General features: G+C 40.8%; 1 protein-coding gene across 1 annotated transcript in view; it reads right to left on the bottom strand.

The window, feature by feature from the left end:
* LOC138210923 (collagen alpha-1(XXV) chain) overlaps positions 1 to 13447 on the bottom strand; it is a 148740-nt gene that overhangs the window by 53064 nt on the left and 82229 nt on the right. The window contains exon 4 of the mRNA XM_069170359.1: positions 10977 to 10984. Coding sequence (XP_069026460.1) covers positions 10977 to 10984 — 8 coding nt within the window. The remainder of the gene's footprint in view (positions 1 to 10976; positions 10985 to 13447) is intronic.

Raw genomic sequence — 13447 nt, 5'->3', positions numbered from 1 at the left:
AACAATGTTCCTGAGCCATGAAACTGAGAAAGATGTCTGTGCCAATACTAATCTTTATTTGAAATGAAAAGCTATCTGCTGGACTCAAAGTGAGAATAAGAGCAGATTTGAATCTTCCACAACAACAAACAAATCCTCAGGTAAAAGGAACAAGTTATTCAGTTCTAGTAATGCTGTGCAGCGGTTCCTTTTTCAGGGTTATGCTGATCAAACATGGTTTGTTTCCAGTGATATCAGACAGACATTGACACTAATCCACAGATTGGTGACATTAGGATAAGACCTGTGTTTAGATGCTGTTCCTTTGAGTGTATGGACCAGTGACCCAGAATAGCAGGCTTGTAGAAAAAGTCAGGCTTCCCCTGTACTGGCACACATTAAACAGTCTAAAACTGAAATGCGTCAGAAGCAATAAGGCAGGTTTCCTCAGCCAATTTCGACCACACCACTCTGGGAAAAGACAGTTGCAGCCATGTTTCTGACAACTTGGTGCCTTTGGACGTTATTTCTGATGCTTGGTTAACGGTCCATTTTGTTTACGTATAGAAGTGCATGTGTTCCTAACTGGATCTGCAGGAGGCCTTATTTGCCTTGGTCATGAGGTTGTGAACTTGTACATCCGCTCATGCAGTGCATCATTCAATTTATTCAAATACAAAGCAAGTGTGCTCACTTCAACATGCCCAGACACAAGCCGATGGGAAACACAGCTTTAATACACACACGTACCACCACACCAGCCGTACAAACAAACACAACACACTTGTAAACATAAAATGCGCAATTATTACAATGTTTCCGATTGCGGTTCCCGAGGGAGGAATAACAGGGGCAACATTTTGGAATCAAACCTGACTTTCACATTTATAATGATGGAGAGGAGTTCCAGAGAGGCTCAATAGGTTTCCAGTGTGTTCCCCAAAATGGAAGGGAGCTAAAGGAAATCAGTGAAAGCTTTTGTGTTGTGAGGGGAAATTGCATTTGGACAACAGGAGGCTGGGCTGTTAAACGGCTGCAACAAAGAACTATATAAATATAGCTTCTTTTTTTTTCTTTTTTGAACACAAGCCTGCTTAAAATATTATGTTTGGCACTGAAAAATGCAGTTGGCACACCAATTTACAAGGCTAAATGACTGGGCTCCACAGCTTGTGTAAAATAAAATGAAAACTCTATTATATGATGTAGCACTTCAATAAATCCAGAATGTTTCACGATAAGTGCAGAAACATAATGAAATCTCATCAAATCCATGTTGGACTTCTATAATGGAGCAAAGAAGAATTTTAATATTTGTTTGCGAGCGATTACGTGAAGAAAATGGGGTCACAGTTGTTGGTTCAGGTGTTACAGCTGACTCAGTTTGACATAATTTTCATTCAAATTATAACTTCTAATTTTACAAAATTAACTGAATTGGGATCAAGCGTTCAAGCTTTATCATGTTTTTAAACGGCATCTTTTGATGATCAAAACTTTATCAATCAAATAAAAAAAACAAACACCTAGTGACACCACTTCGTAGCATTTACTGGTAGATTGTATTTGGAAGTGGTCGTCAACTTTTGACACACCTAACAGTATCTTACCCATACACTTTGTTCATTTTACTCTTCCATCTGGTCATCAAGCATGTGGAAATGATTTTGCTCCACAGTGTGCACCTGCTCATTATACGGCCCATCATTTGCACATCACTTGGAGAGACAGCGCCCGCTGGAGCATTTCCAAAAAGGTTCAAGCAAGTGCAGTGAGGGTCTTTTAAAGAGACTATTAAACAGCTCTCCTGCGAAGACTATTTCAAATGAGCCAACTGTACTACAGTAGAATTGCAGGTGTCTATTTGTCAAGCCGTCTCTGCAGCTTTGTGGTTTCAGTCTGCCCCAAGGAGGAAGTTTTGTAATCAGCACCTGTGTGTACTTTTCACATCTTTTTACAGCTTCTGCTCTGGCTCTGTTTCAGGCAGCACTCCAGCAGATGCTCCATGGGTCATCAGGCTGCTTCTGTTTGATCAAACTTACTCAGTGTGCATCAGCAATTACTTTGGTGAACATGATTAATCCTCTACAGTGACTTCAACACCTTTCAAATTACTTCTGTTTTGCAAAGAAATCGTTCAATGTGTTCTGAAGTACAGATCGTGTTTTTTGGAGGGCCATGTTGGAATTGTTTATCATCTCTGAGCACAGTCTTAACTCCTATTTCCTGTTTTTAGGCGAAGCTTGCAATCATATTAGGAAACATCAAAAAGTTATGAGACTGCTTATACACAGAGCACGGGAAAACATTGACCTTTATGAGTAAGTATTTTAAGTTACGTCTCTTGATCTACATCAGCACCTGTGATACACGTTGTTATGACCACTTGTATGTGTGCATTTGCGATTTCACTATGGACTTGAGCAGAGAGCACGCATCAAATTTTGTGTCACACTGAATGCATCAGAAATCCTGTGTCAATGGATCAATGTGCGAGGTGTTCCGAGTGGCAGTCACTTTTCAAGAGGGGCAGAACGTGACTGTCCAAGACCAATGAAGGTACACGAGTTAAAGAATGAAACCAGGTGGGTTTTCTTTGACATTCGCGGGTTTGTGCATCGTGAATTTGTCCCACAAGGTCAGACTTTTAATATTGACTTCTGCTGTGATGTTCTGAGGCGTCTGAGGTTAATGATAATTTCAGAGAAGACAATTTGGTTTTCCCTAATGACATTGGGCCGAGTTGCGCGAGTTTTACGTGTGGAACAACACAATTGTTGCTCCTCGCCTGCCCTACTCACCAAATTTTACTCCATGTGGCTTCTTTCTTTTCACCAAACATTAGACACACAATTTAATGTGTGCTCTCTGCTCAAGTTTCAGTAACGTGTTCAAATCGCAAATGCACACATACCAGTTGCCACAACAACGCATGTAACTCAGGTGCTGATGCTGATCAAGTGACGTAACCTGGAATATTTACTCATGAAAGTTATAGCTTCCCAATGCTCCATGCATGTCACTGTGCTGTGTTTTGTTGGTGTGTACCAGAAACAGTCTCAAGACTATTTGATCACCTCTTGACAGGCGTGAATTAGCCTGTTATCTAAAATGTTGAACTATCCCTTTTTTTCCTTTTCTGCAGGAACTAAGAATATTGTTGCTGTAAACATGTTTGCATTTCATACAGTATTTGTTGTGCTTTGGTGTACAGAATTTGACTCTTACTGTCGGAGTTGTAGCAATTATTTCCAAGAATACCTCTTGTGTGACTTCACAAATATCAAGATGTCCTTATATGAGCTGGATGCAGTTGCCCCAAAGCTGACACACTCAATCCACTTATTGAAAATGACATATAACATTGATGGTAAGCCTCACATCTTCTGCTGCTTAATGCTGGGCAAATTCATGTCAAACTTCCATCATGAGATGATTTGTAACAGAACATGTGCATGAACATGTGCATGATATTCTTGAGTTTATGGTGGACCACTGGATCAGGATTAAGCTTTTTTTTGAGCTTCTCATTCTGAGCCAAACCATGACCACTGTCTCCTGCAAAGGCCTGAATGAGCTCTTGCTGTGAAAAAAAAAAAAAGAGGAAACCCCTGTCACCTTTTAAAACAGAGCGGGGGAGAAATATGGAAAGGTCTGCAGGGAAATATAAAAAGGCAAAGTGAACTGGGGCCAAACCCACAAGCACCATGGAGAACATTGTCATTCAAATATGACAATGTAACTGACTTCATTTCATATTGCAAGCAAAGAGTAAATGATGTTCAATAAAATAATCCTGGTGCTGAGGTACACTTCATGTGCCACATGCAAAGGCAATTACTAAAAAGTAAATATATTGCACAACTTTTTCTTATGTTTTGTGTTCATCTGACCTCAATTGTACAGAACTGTTCAGAAGTGTTTGTATGGTTCATCAATTATTTTGACCTTATGTTACCTTCACAGAGATTTACTGATCCCTAATTTATTATTTAGGCAACCTGTTTTTTCTCATTCCGAAGAAATTGTTCACGTGGTAGTAATATGACTAATAGGTCACATAATATATACTTTTCTGGTGTACCAAAAAACATCTCTATAGTTTTACAACAGGCTGTCTTGTGTCACATTGCTATGAATGACCCTCTCCTCCGATTGGCTGACTCTTTCCTGAGTCATGCACGCCCAGGTCAACCATGGGTTATTTTCGGTCTTGTCGTTTGCCAGCTCCACAACTAATTGACTGCTCTGTGTTTTCTTCCACATAAAGGAATGGACTGTGGATTGTGGACTGAGAGAAGACATTTGATATGAGCATGAGTTTGTGACATCACAAACTTATGGAAGCCCAAACAGCACAGTTGTTTCATACAGGCTGAGGGAATTTGTCCATGGACTGAGCTCTTTCAGACTTTCACAGTATTTATAGAACTCATACAACTGTTTATAATAATTAAAAAAAGAAAGAAAGAAAAATCTGAATTTATAAAATATGAGACTTTTAAAAATGATAGAAATCTTTTTCTGATTTCAAATTAATACGTTGTCACTACTAATATTTAGCCCGAATAGATTTTTATAATAGTCTATGTATGTGTCGTATGTCTTATCTTTAATATCTGCAATTTTGGTGTTTGGATATACTTTATCATTATAAATGTGGGCCCGGTCTGGAATAAAGACCATTAATTCAGTGACTGATTAAACACACAAATTGGCTATTTTCATTGATGTTTGCAAAATAATTAATTTTCAATAAACATAGATTGTTTGACCTGTCACTGTTCAGGCAGTACACACTCCAACCCACAAGCTGAAAAGCACCTCACTTTTATCAGCCTGATTTCAAATTGTCTTGCATAGAAGTCAAGACACTGAATATCCATTCTTCACATTCCTACTCTCCTATAATTTACTTAAAGCCTGATGGATGAAAGCTTGACAGTGCTCGCCTCACTGTGCAACACAAGGCGAGGAGCTGGCACACGGCCACAGCTATAGCTGTTGTTGACATGAGTGAAATCATTCTTGTGGGTTTGGCTGCGAGCTGCTTGTACAATCTCGTGAAGCGATCTACATAATCCAACATGATGCAAAAAGTCAGCAGCGGGGGATCTGCATGTAACCTCTGTCTGGACTCAGATGTATTAGTTTTCATCACAGTGACCTGTTAAACTTATCGAGGTCCAGCGAATCAATCCATCAAACCGAGCTCATATCCTCTCTGTAGAAGCCGGGCCAACAGGCCTGGCAGCAGTTGCCGGCCGGCCACATGGATCCAATCATCTCACCCTGGCCTGGAGCACTGGCATCTCTGAGAGCGCAGGCCAACAACTACCGCTTTTACAACCTCTTCTTTACAGGCATATGGCACTCTCACACAACTACACAATATTAATAAACATGTGTGTACACAGGAAGCTAAGCGAAGCAATCCTCCAGGCACCAAGTGTTGACAGGGAATGACTAAGTGAAGAGGGGGCAGGTGAGGAGTGCTGCTCACCACCGAGTGGGAAGACAGCCAAAGTAAAGTGTTTGAAAGGACTAAGACCTGACTGACACACTTCACACAGCAAAGTGACGCATCATGTTTGTCATACAGTGAAAATAAGAGGTCTTTGGTCTCACAAAAATTGGAATCCAGTTTAACCTGGCTGATTTAAAGGAATAATTCAACATTTTGGGAAGAAGAGAAGATTGATGTCACTCTACTTTTGCAGTAGGCTAACTACAGCCAGCAGAGAATTAGCTGTCGATATAGCTGGTACAGCAATCCTGGCTGTCATAAGGCAACAAGACCTGTCTTCCAGCACAACTAAAGCTCACTAGTTAACACGTTACATTTTGCTTGTTTAATCGGTACGAAAACTAAATAAATAATCCAGCACAGATAGTCCAGGAATGCCACAAATTGTCGCTGTAGCTTCAGATTTACCGTACATACTGTACATGACAATACTATACATTTTCTCTTCTAGCTCTCAGCCAGCAAGCGAAAAGGCATTATTCCCACTGCTGAACTCCTCCTTCAAAGACTACCATGTACGAGTAACGACGTGTTTTAGAAGTGATTATTTTTGGACATGGAAGGAAAATAATGTTGCATTCATGCTGCCACAATATTTCATATTTGCTCTCTGCCCAGCAAATATCCCATTTGGAAACACAAATACAATCAAATTCACCATTTCAATAGTGGAAATACTATTGAGGCCATGGCAAAATGCACACTTAACCATTTGCAGCTAAGAGCTTGCTGTGTGCACCATTTGTATTGAAATCAACAGTCCTCAGTTTGCATAAATCTGCAGCACAGTGAAAAATATCCAGTGAAAACATATCGAAATGTACACCTCCATCTGTTAGTTCTGCATGGGGACCTTCAATCATATTACCGTGGGCCACAGGGGAACTTTTCTTCAAGGCGGGAAAACAAATGGAGGACAGGGATGTGAGTAATCAAGAGCAGAATGGGCAGGAATGGATGACCACAAGTGGCTGGTGCTCGTCGGGGGAATCTGGACACAGAGGTTAGGCAGGGATAGGAAAACCACACTGGAAAACTGACTTGGGAATGGCATCTGGTTCCCATATCCACAGTGTATCACAATTAGCCCGACATAAAATGACTTTAATGTGTGTATGTGTTTGTGAGTGTGTGTGTGTGTCTGCTTGTTGTTATGTGTTGGATGTTCTTGTGGGAGCAGGGACTCTGTGAACTGAGGAAACTGAAACTGATAGTGCAACTGGCCGTTTGTGTGTGTGTGTGTTGTGTAAGTGCAAGATGAAAATCAAACATGGAGGGGATTCTGTGCTGGGGAGGGTCTCATCATTCCTGAGGAGGGAGACATTTAAACAGCTTGAACACAAATTGTAGGCATAAAAAGCCAAACATCGAAGCCAAATGTTTCCCCGAGCAATACGTAAGCAGATTTTCTGACCCACAGAATTCTTGTCGTGGATATGAAATGTTGAATAACGGACAATGTTCCAGTTGGAAAAGTATTCCTTTCACTTCTTCTGCTGATTCGATTAGAACCACATACTGGCTGCTCTACATTTCTCATCATGTGATGTGTGCTGGAGGAAAATTCCTTTCAATCACAAAGCTGTCAAGTTTTTTTCTTAAAGCTGCGAGCATCACTTTCCTGCTGTGCCAATTCTCCTACCACGCTAAGGTAGTGACAGTCACTTTTCCCTGTGAGTATTCAGCCTGCTCATCCAGCCAAGGTACACTGCTGACTGCTCCAAATCCCGGTGTGGAAACCTCAGGGTTGGCCCGACTGCTGCCTATCATCATTTGCTGACAAACAAGTGCTGCTGATGGGCACGGCGTGAGCAGAGGACTGACATCTAAAAGGTCAAACTCTTAATATTGTCACATCCAGTGCCAGTCGGCTTCTTCAGGCACCGCTGCCCTTATGAGGCCATGTAAACGCTGTCATGTCAAATAGATTCACATTCAGCTCTCGGCTTCTTCAGTGCCAAAGCCTGTGTGTGTGTGTGTGTGTGTGTGTGCTCTTCTCTCATGTTGTGTCTGTTAATGGGCTTTTCCTGTTCCAACAATTTCAACTTTGCAACGTAGCAAAAAAGTGTAAATGAACACAACTTGCAAACATGCAGGGCCTCCTTCAAACTTAAGCTTGAGGTTCAATTTAACCAAACTGCCACCTTCTCTTCTGCAGGGCAGACATGATCAAAGTCCAGCTGGAATATGTTTTATTAACAGGTGTGGAGCTTCAGTGCATATCAGATGTGGATTGAAGGCGCCTGGGCTCCTCTGCTTCACCCCCACATTGCCTCTAATCCCAGCTGCATAATTCATACGCTGTGACAGATCACACTCAACCTGCATTGCTGGAGTGTCAGCTGATGAAGCAGGGAGGTGGAAACTACAGATACTGAAACAAACAGTTAGTTACCTCTGCTAGGATGAATGAACTCTCGCAAGGCCTCCTCTGCTGCACTGTATAACTGGCTTGGCACAAGATTCCAGTGTGGTGCAGAGACATGCTTTGTGGGCTGAGGTGGGTTTGATATTTCCAGCATTGTATCATTTCAAAATATTTCCCCTTCCTTCTGACCAGATTTCAAAGCAAGCGAGTTTCTCTCTCCGTCTGTATAATTTTAATTTAGTATGGCATTCAGTCTGCACTACAAAAGTACCGTGGTGTTGGTGGGTACTCGAGTGCAGCTTCAGGGACGGTGTTTTATGCTTGATTGGTGCTAAATGGTGTGCGCACACAGTGGAGGGTGCTTGAGGTTGATGTTTTGACATGAACTACCCTCAGAGTTGCAGAAAGATGAGAAAGGAAGATACAATTTTTTTTTTTTTTTAAAGTCGCGAAGACATGATAATTTTGCCTCAGCTGTCATTTCAAAGACTTAACAAACCTTTATGCGCAGTAAAAAAAAATAATAATTCCTACAGTTTCAGTGGGAAGGAGAGGCAAAATACTCTTCATGTAACTGCTCACCTCAACCCATATCTGTAACACGTCTCCATTCATATTTTTCCAATGTGTGGAGAACAAGAGATATCCAACAAAACATGGCTAGACAAGTGACTTTGTGATGCAAAATTGACAAACGCTCGAGCAGACGAAAAAGAAGGGAAATCAAAACAAAGTAAATCCCTTTTCCAAGTCTAAAAGACAATCACGAGACGCCAATGAGGATCCCTCCTGATGAGTTTTGATTGAGGAGACTTATTATCTTCTCTGTCTGTGCAACCACAGGTCCCTGTCCCGTCATCAGCGGCTGAGAAACGAATAAGTCACTTGAGATCTTTGATGACTTCTGCAGGGGTTGGTGTGTTTGGCTCAGAGGGCTGTGTACAATTCACGCAGAGTTCCCAGACTTATAGAGGGGGCTGCTGAATATTCATAGTGATGTTGTTCCCTGCCATCCCCTGGGTGGGCACACCAAATGAAAAACCATGAGATCACTCCGTACTGTCTCTTCTTTAAAAACTGGCATGGGATGTTTTATTTCAGAAACAGATTTGGTGAGCATTGGCTGAGTCACTGTTCGATCACTGCATTTTTTTAAGACTTGCCTGTTTTTTAAAAATACGATCAGGCACCCAGACAGTTCATTTGTTCGACGCTGTAAATTATAGTCTCTGGCGTTCTGTGCAAAGTTAAAAGTAGGACCCCTACAAACATTTCCAGCAACTTTGTGCGACCAATAATGACATCATCAGAGGGTGACCTGCTGACCACAACTGGAACATTGTCAGGTACTTATGTGTTGGATTTACTACGTCTCACCCAAAGGACCAATGCCACAAGTACTTAAAAACAGGTATCCCATACATTTACTGGCAAGTCCAACTTCTCCTAAACATTTCAGACACACTTCTTGAAGTTCAGTCCACTCCTGAGACATCACACAGTATGATTTTATTTGTCAGATGTAAGGGCTGACGAGAGAGACTGAGAGCAAGACCACCTGTACTTACTTATGTCCCAGAACCCCAGGAGCGAGTGTCTGAGAAGGCTCAGAGGATTAACTTACGACTTTTACAGCTCAGTCGGCACACGCTATTATACCTGTTCAATCACACTTGCCTCTGGACTATAAAAACAAAAAACTAGCACACACACACACACACACACACACACACACATGTACACACACACAGTGCCAGCTTGACCCGGTTATACAGCAAACTGTCACAAGCCCTGAAGCTTATGTATGTATGTATGTGTTTCTCTTCATCTTCAGGGAAACTGAAGTTTTCCATCTGTTAAAAGGAGTGAATCTGTGATCACCCAGCAGTGTAATGAGGTGAGATAATCTCTCCGGGTTCAGGGAGCTGGCAGGGATGGACGCTGGTAGCAAGAATATTACAAACCAGACTGGCCAGATGACAGAGACAAGGGTCCATATTAGAGGGAGGCAGTGATGAAGAGATTATTTTAATAATACATTCGGACAATGTGGTGCAACTGAGATTTCTGCCATACTGAGTCTTTTACATCAATGGGAAAAATAAAATTGTATATTTTGCATGTTTGTTTGGTTTTTCCACTGTTGACTTATTCACTGTTCTATTTTTATTGCATTAGTCTTAAAGTCTAGTGAGGCATTTTGGGGAAAGCACTCCCAAATTGCTTGCCATAAATTAGATTAGAAAAATTGAGAGCAAAATTTCAGAGCAAAATTTTTTAAAAGGTCACATTCAGATTTATTTTTGATTATAAAACATGTCTCTGTGCTACATGGAAAAATCAGAATCAGACAATCAAATAAAGAGGGTCACTGATATCAACGCACCTTAAAGACACAAAGCAGCCTGTTGTTGGGAGAGCTCCAGAGAGAAGTTACAGAGAGGAGATACAATACTGAAAGGGTTTTTGGTACTTAAAAGCACAAAACTATCTTCATTTCAATATCAAGAATGGCAATAAAACACAAAGTGTTAAATATGAGAGCTTGAAGTTACAGTGAGCAGCTGATAAGTGCAACTCAGTACAAAGACTGAAAACGGAGTGAAACAGCTCCCCACCAACATCCAACACTCGAACAAATGTTATACCTGATTTTTTTTTTAATCGATATAAAAAATGAAGGGTTATGCCCACGACTATTTCTTGACTCCCTGGAGTCTCTGCACTGGTTGCCTGGCAACATCCCACAGACAATAAGACTCAAGGTAAATTTAGCAAACAGACATGAGAGTGCTTATCGATCTTCTTGTCCTACTCAAAGGAAGAAAGTGGAGGAGGTAATTTCCAAAAATGTAAGAGCTTCTTTCATGTGACCTTGTATCATTCTGACAGTTTTTCTTCTTTCATGTAAATTGCTTGTGACTTCTAACAGTGCATATACAGCTCGCATACATACTCGCTGGACTGACTCACCTTGTATGCAATTACATGTGTCACAGTCTCTAATTGTATACCCTATACTGCAGCATCTTGTACTGTTGCTAGGTTGTTTTTACCTTCATGTGGCTATCACAGAAGAAGACGTGAAGCAGGCATACTTACAGGAGGTCCTGGAAGAGAGAGGAAAGAAAATACATGGTTAGTGTGTTTTCAGTCAGCAATCTAACAGACAGAGATCATCCATATTCCACTGAAACCAAATATACAAATAACTAAAACAGAAAATCCACCTCTTCGGAAAGAAACATTTCACAAAGATGCATGTCTGCCATCTGCTGAACAGACAGACATGTTCTTTTGACTCCAACACCCCACTAATCTTTATACCTAAAGTAGGGAACAAAAGACCTGACAAAAGATTCCTATCTATTTCCCATGTAGTTGGCCAAACAATGGCCACCAGACCTGGCGATCACATTTTACATTTGTAAGTGGCTCTGATTTCACTACTACAAGGGGTTGCGCGCTTGTTAAAAAAAAATATCCCCCCACGTTTTTGTGAGGTGACACTCGTCTTTTTCCCAATTACTGCTGCTCAAAGGACTGTGTGCCAGCACACTGCAGGGCTCCCCAGAACCCTGCAAATCATTTTAGGTCTTTAGGTTTTTATTAAAAAAAAAAAAAAAAAAGGTACCCAGCTGCTTCAACCCTGAAAAAAATGATTTTTTTTTTCTTTACAAGTCTTATGTCCTTGAACTATTCTTCTTCATGACCAGTACAAATCGCTCCTACAGCTGGGGCATTCAAGGAGCCGTGTGTTTGAGGCTCATTGGGCTGCACTTCTGTAGCATTGTTTTATGGATGGTTGAGTTACAGTAGACCACTTAGGTTTTAATAAACCTGCTCCGGTGCGTGCTTTTTTGACATGTCCCACTGTGTCGAATGGCTCAGTACAGGTTTTTCAACTAGCAATTAGGATAACTCAAAGGCAAAATGTGATAAAAGGGTACAATTTCCTGAAAAGCACATAACAGGCAACTCAAAGGTTTGGGCGGTTTCAACTATTATAACATCTTGAAAGCCTATGTTAAACCAAAAAAACCAGTATTATGCAGTATAATTCTTGTAAAATGAAGTTATTGTAGAGCATCATCAAAGCTCCATTGGGCTTTCAAAATCCCTTTTTTCCACAAGATTAATTGTGGAGAAAGGCTGCATTTGCTCATACTTGACACTGATGCACCACTGAAATCGCTGAAGCGGCTCAATTGGAGCATCAATTCCTCCTTTAGTGAGTGCAGGTACCTGAGTAACAAGTCTTGATTATTCACATAGGGAAAATATGTGAGGAATCTTCGAACCCTTTCCAGCATTGACCACCTGCAAGAACAGTCTGAGACTGGCTTTTACTGCCACAAAACTGTTTTCATCCTAAACTGTCATGCCACACTTTTCCTTTCCATATGTTACCGGTAAACAAACAAGTGACCCTAATGAAGTATTCCATTCATTTCTGATGCATAGGTAAACATCACGGTGTCTTTTTCCTATTTGTTCGTTCTACCAGTTGCAGCCAAGAGGTGGGCGAAAGATTCCTCCTGCCTTTGTAGATGAGTAAACTTGCAAAACACCTGACGGTGAATTTGTGGGAAACTCACAGCGGCTTAGTTACTTTTGGTTAAAGTGAATCATGAATTAAATATGTTTCCCTTCAACATCCACCAGTGTTGAGAACTGAAAAGAGGGAAATTGGATTTGCAGAAGGCTTACAGTGCAGAATTCTGTATGCCTGAACCCATCAAGGACTGAAATTTTCAGTGGTATAAATAATGTCTCCTAAATGTTTTTTCAGTCTTTCTCCCATGAAATGGCACACAGTTGGACAGAGGATTCCAGTAATGCAGCATGGTGCCAGCATACGTTGTCTTGAGTGTTTATGGGTTTCAGACTGAATCTTTTCCACTTTTTAAGCTTGCTAAAAAACCTCAGCTGTGAATTTAATACAAAATTACTGAGCTATAATTAATGTTAATATGAAGAATTACACTTCGAGTGGCAATACCAGCAATGACATTTTCTATACAAAAACTTCTCAAGCTTTGCTTTTATAAAACCTTGAAATGCCTTGAAAACTGTTGCTGTGAACATGTAGATAAAAAGATGGTCTGTATATTGCTTAAATCTGTCTTCTGACAACCTGCTTGGTACTGTAATCTGGGCTATTATATAGAATGGTAAAGCCTGTCATTGTAATTGTTCTCTATTGTCTACCTTTAATAGTCCACTGAATACCTCCAGTCCACACATCAAGAGTAAGTATGATTGTTTGCTGGTTTCCAATTGATTTGTCAAGAGGGAGCTATTCACGTTATCCATATTCGCTCTGGTTGAACAGAGGACAGAAAGAAAATTGTCTGCATACAATGGTGCCGTTTGAAACAAGCTGGCATGGTGGATGTTTATTGGAAAGTTAGTCACCGAATAAACAAAGCCTGGCTTTCAGATCGGCAGCCAACCAGAACATTGAACTGTTGTTTGTCTGTCATTTGATTTCCCCTTTTTTTTTTAAACTCTTCCCTGGATTTCAAATTGCACACTGGATCGATTCAGTATTACGTAAATCAGAAAAAGAG

This window comes from Embiotoca jacksoni, unplaced genomic scaffold (genome assembly GCF_022577435.1).
Source record: "Embiotoca jacksoni isolate LCO1_2020_lvr unplaced genomic scaffold, fEmbJac1.0.p SCAF_49, whole genome shotgun sequence".
Lineage (NCBI taxonomy): Eukaryota > Metazoa > Chordata > Actinopteri > Embiotocidae > Embiotoca > Embiotoca jacksoni.
Note: the sequence above shows the minus strand (reverse complement) of the source record. Positions and strands in the feature narration are given on the sequence as shown.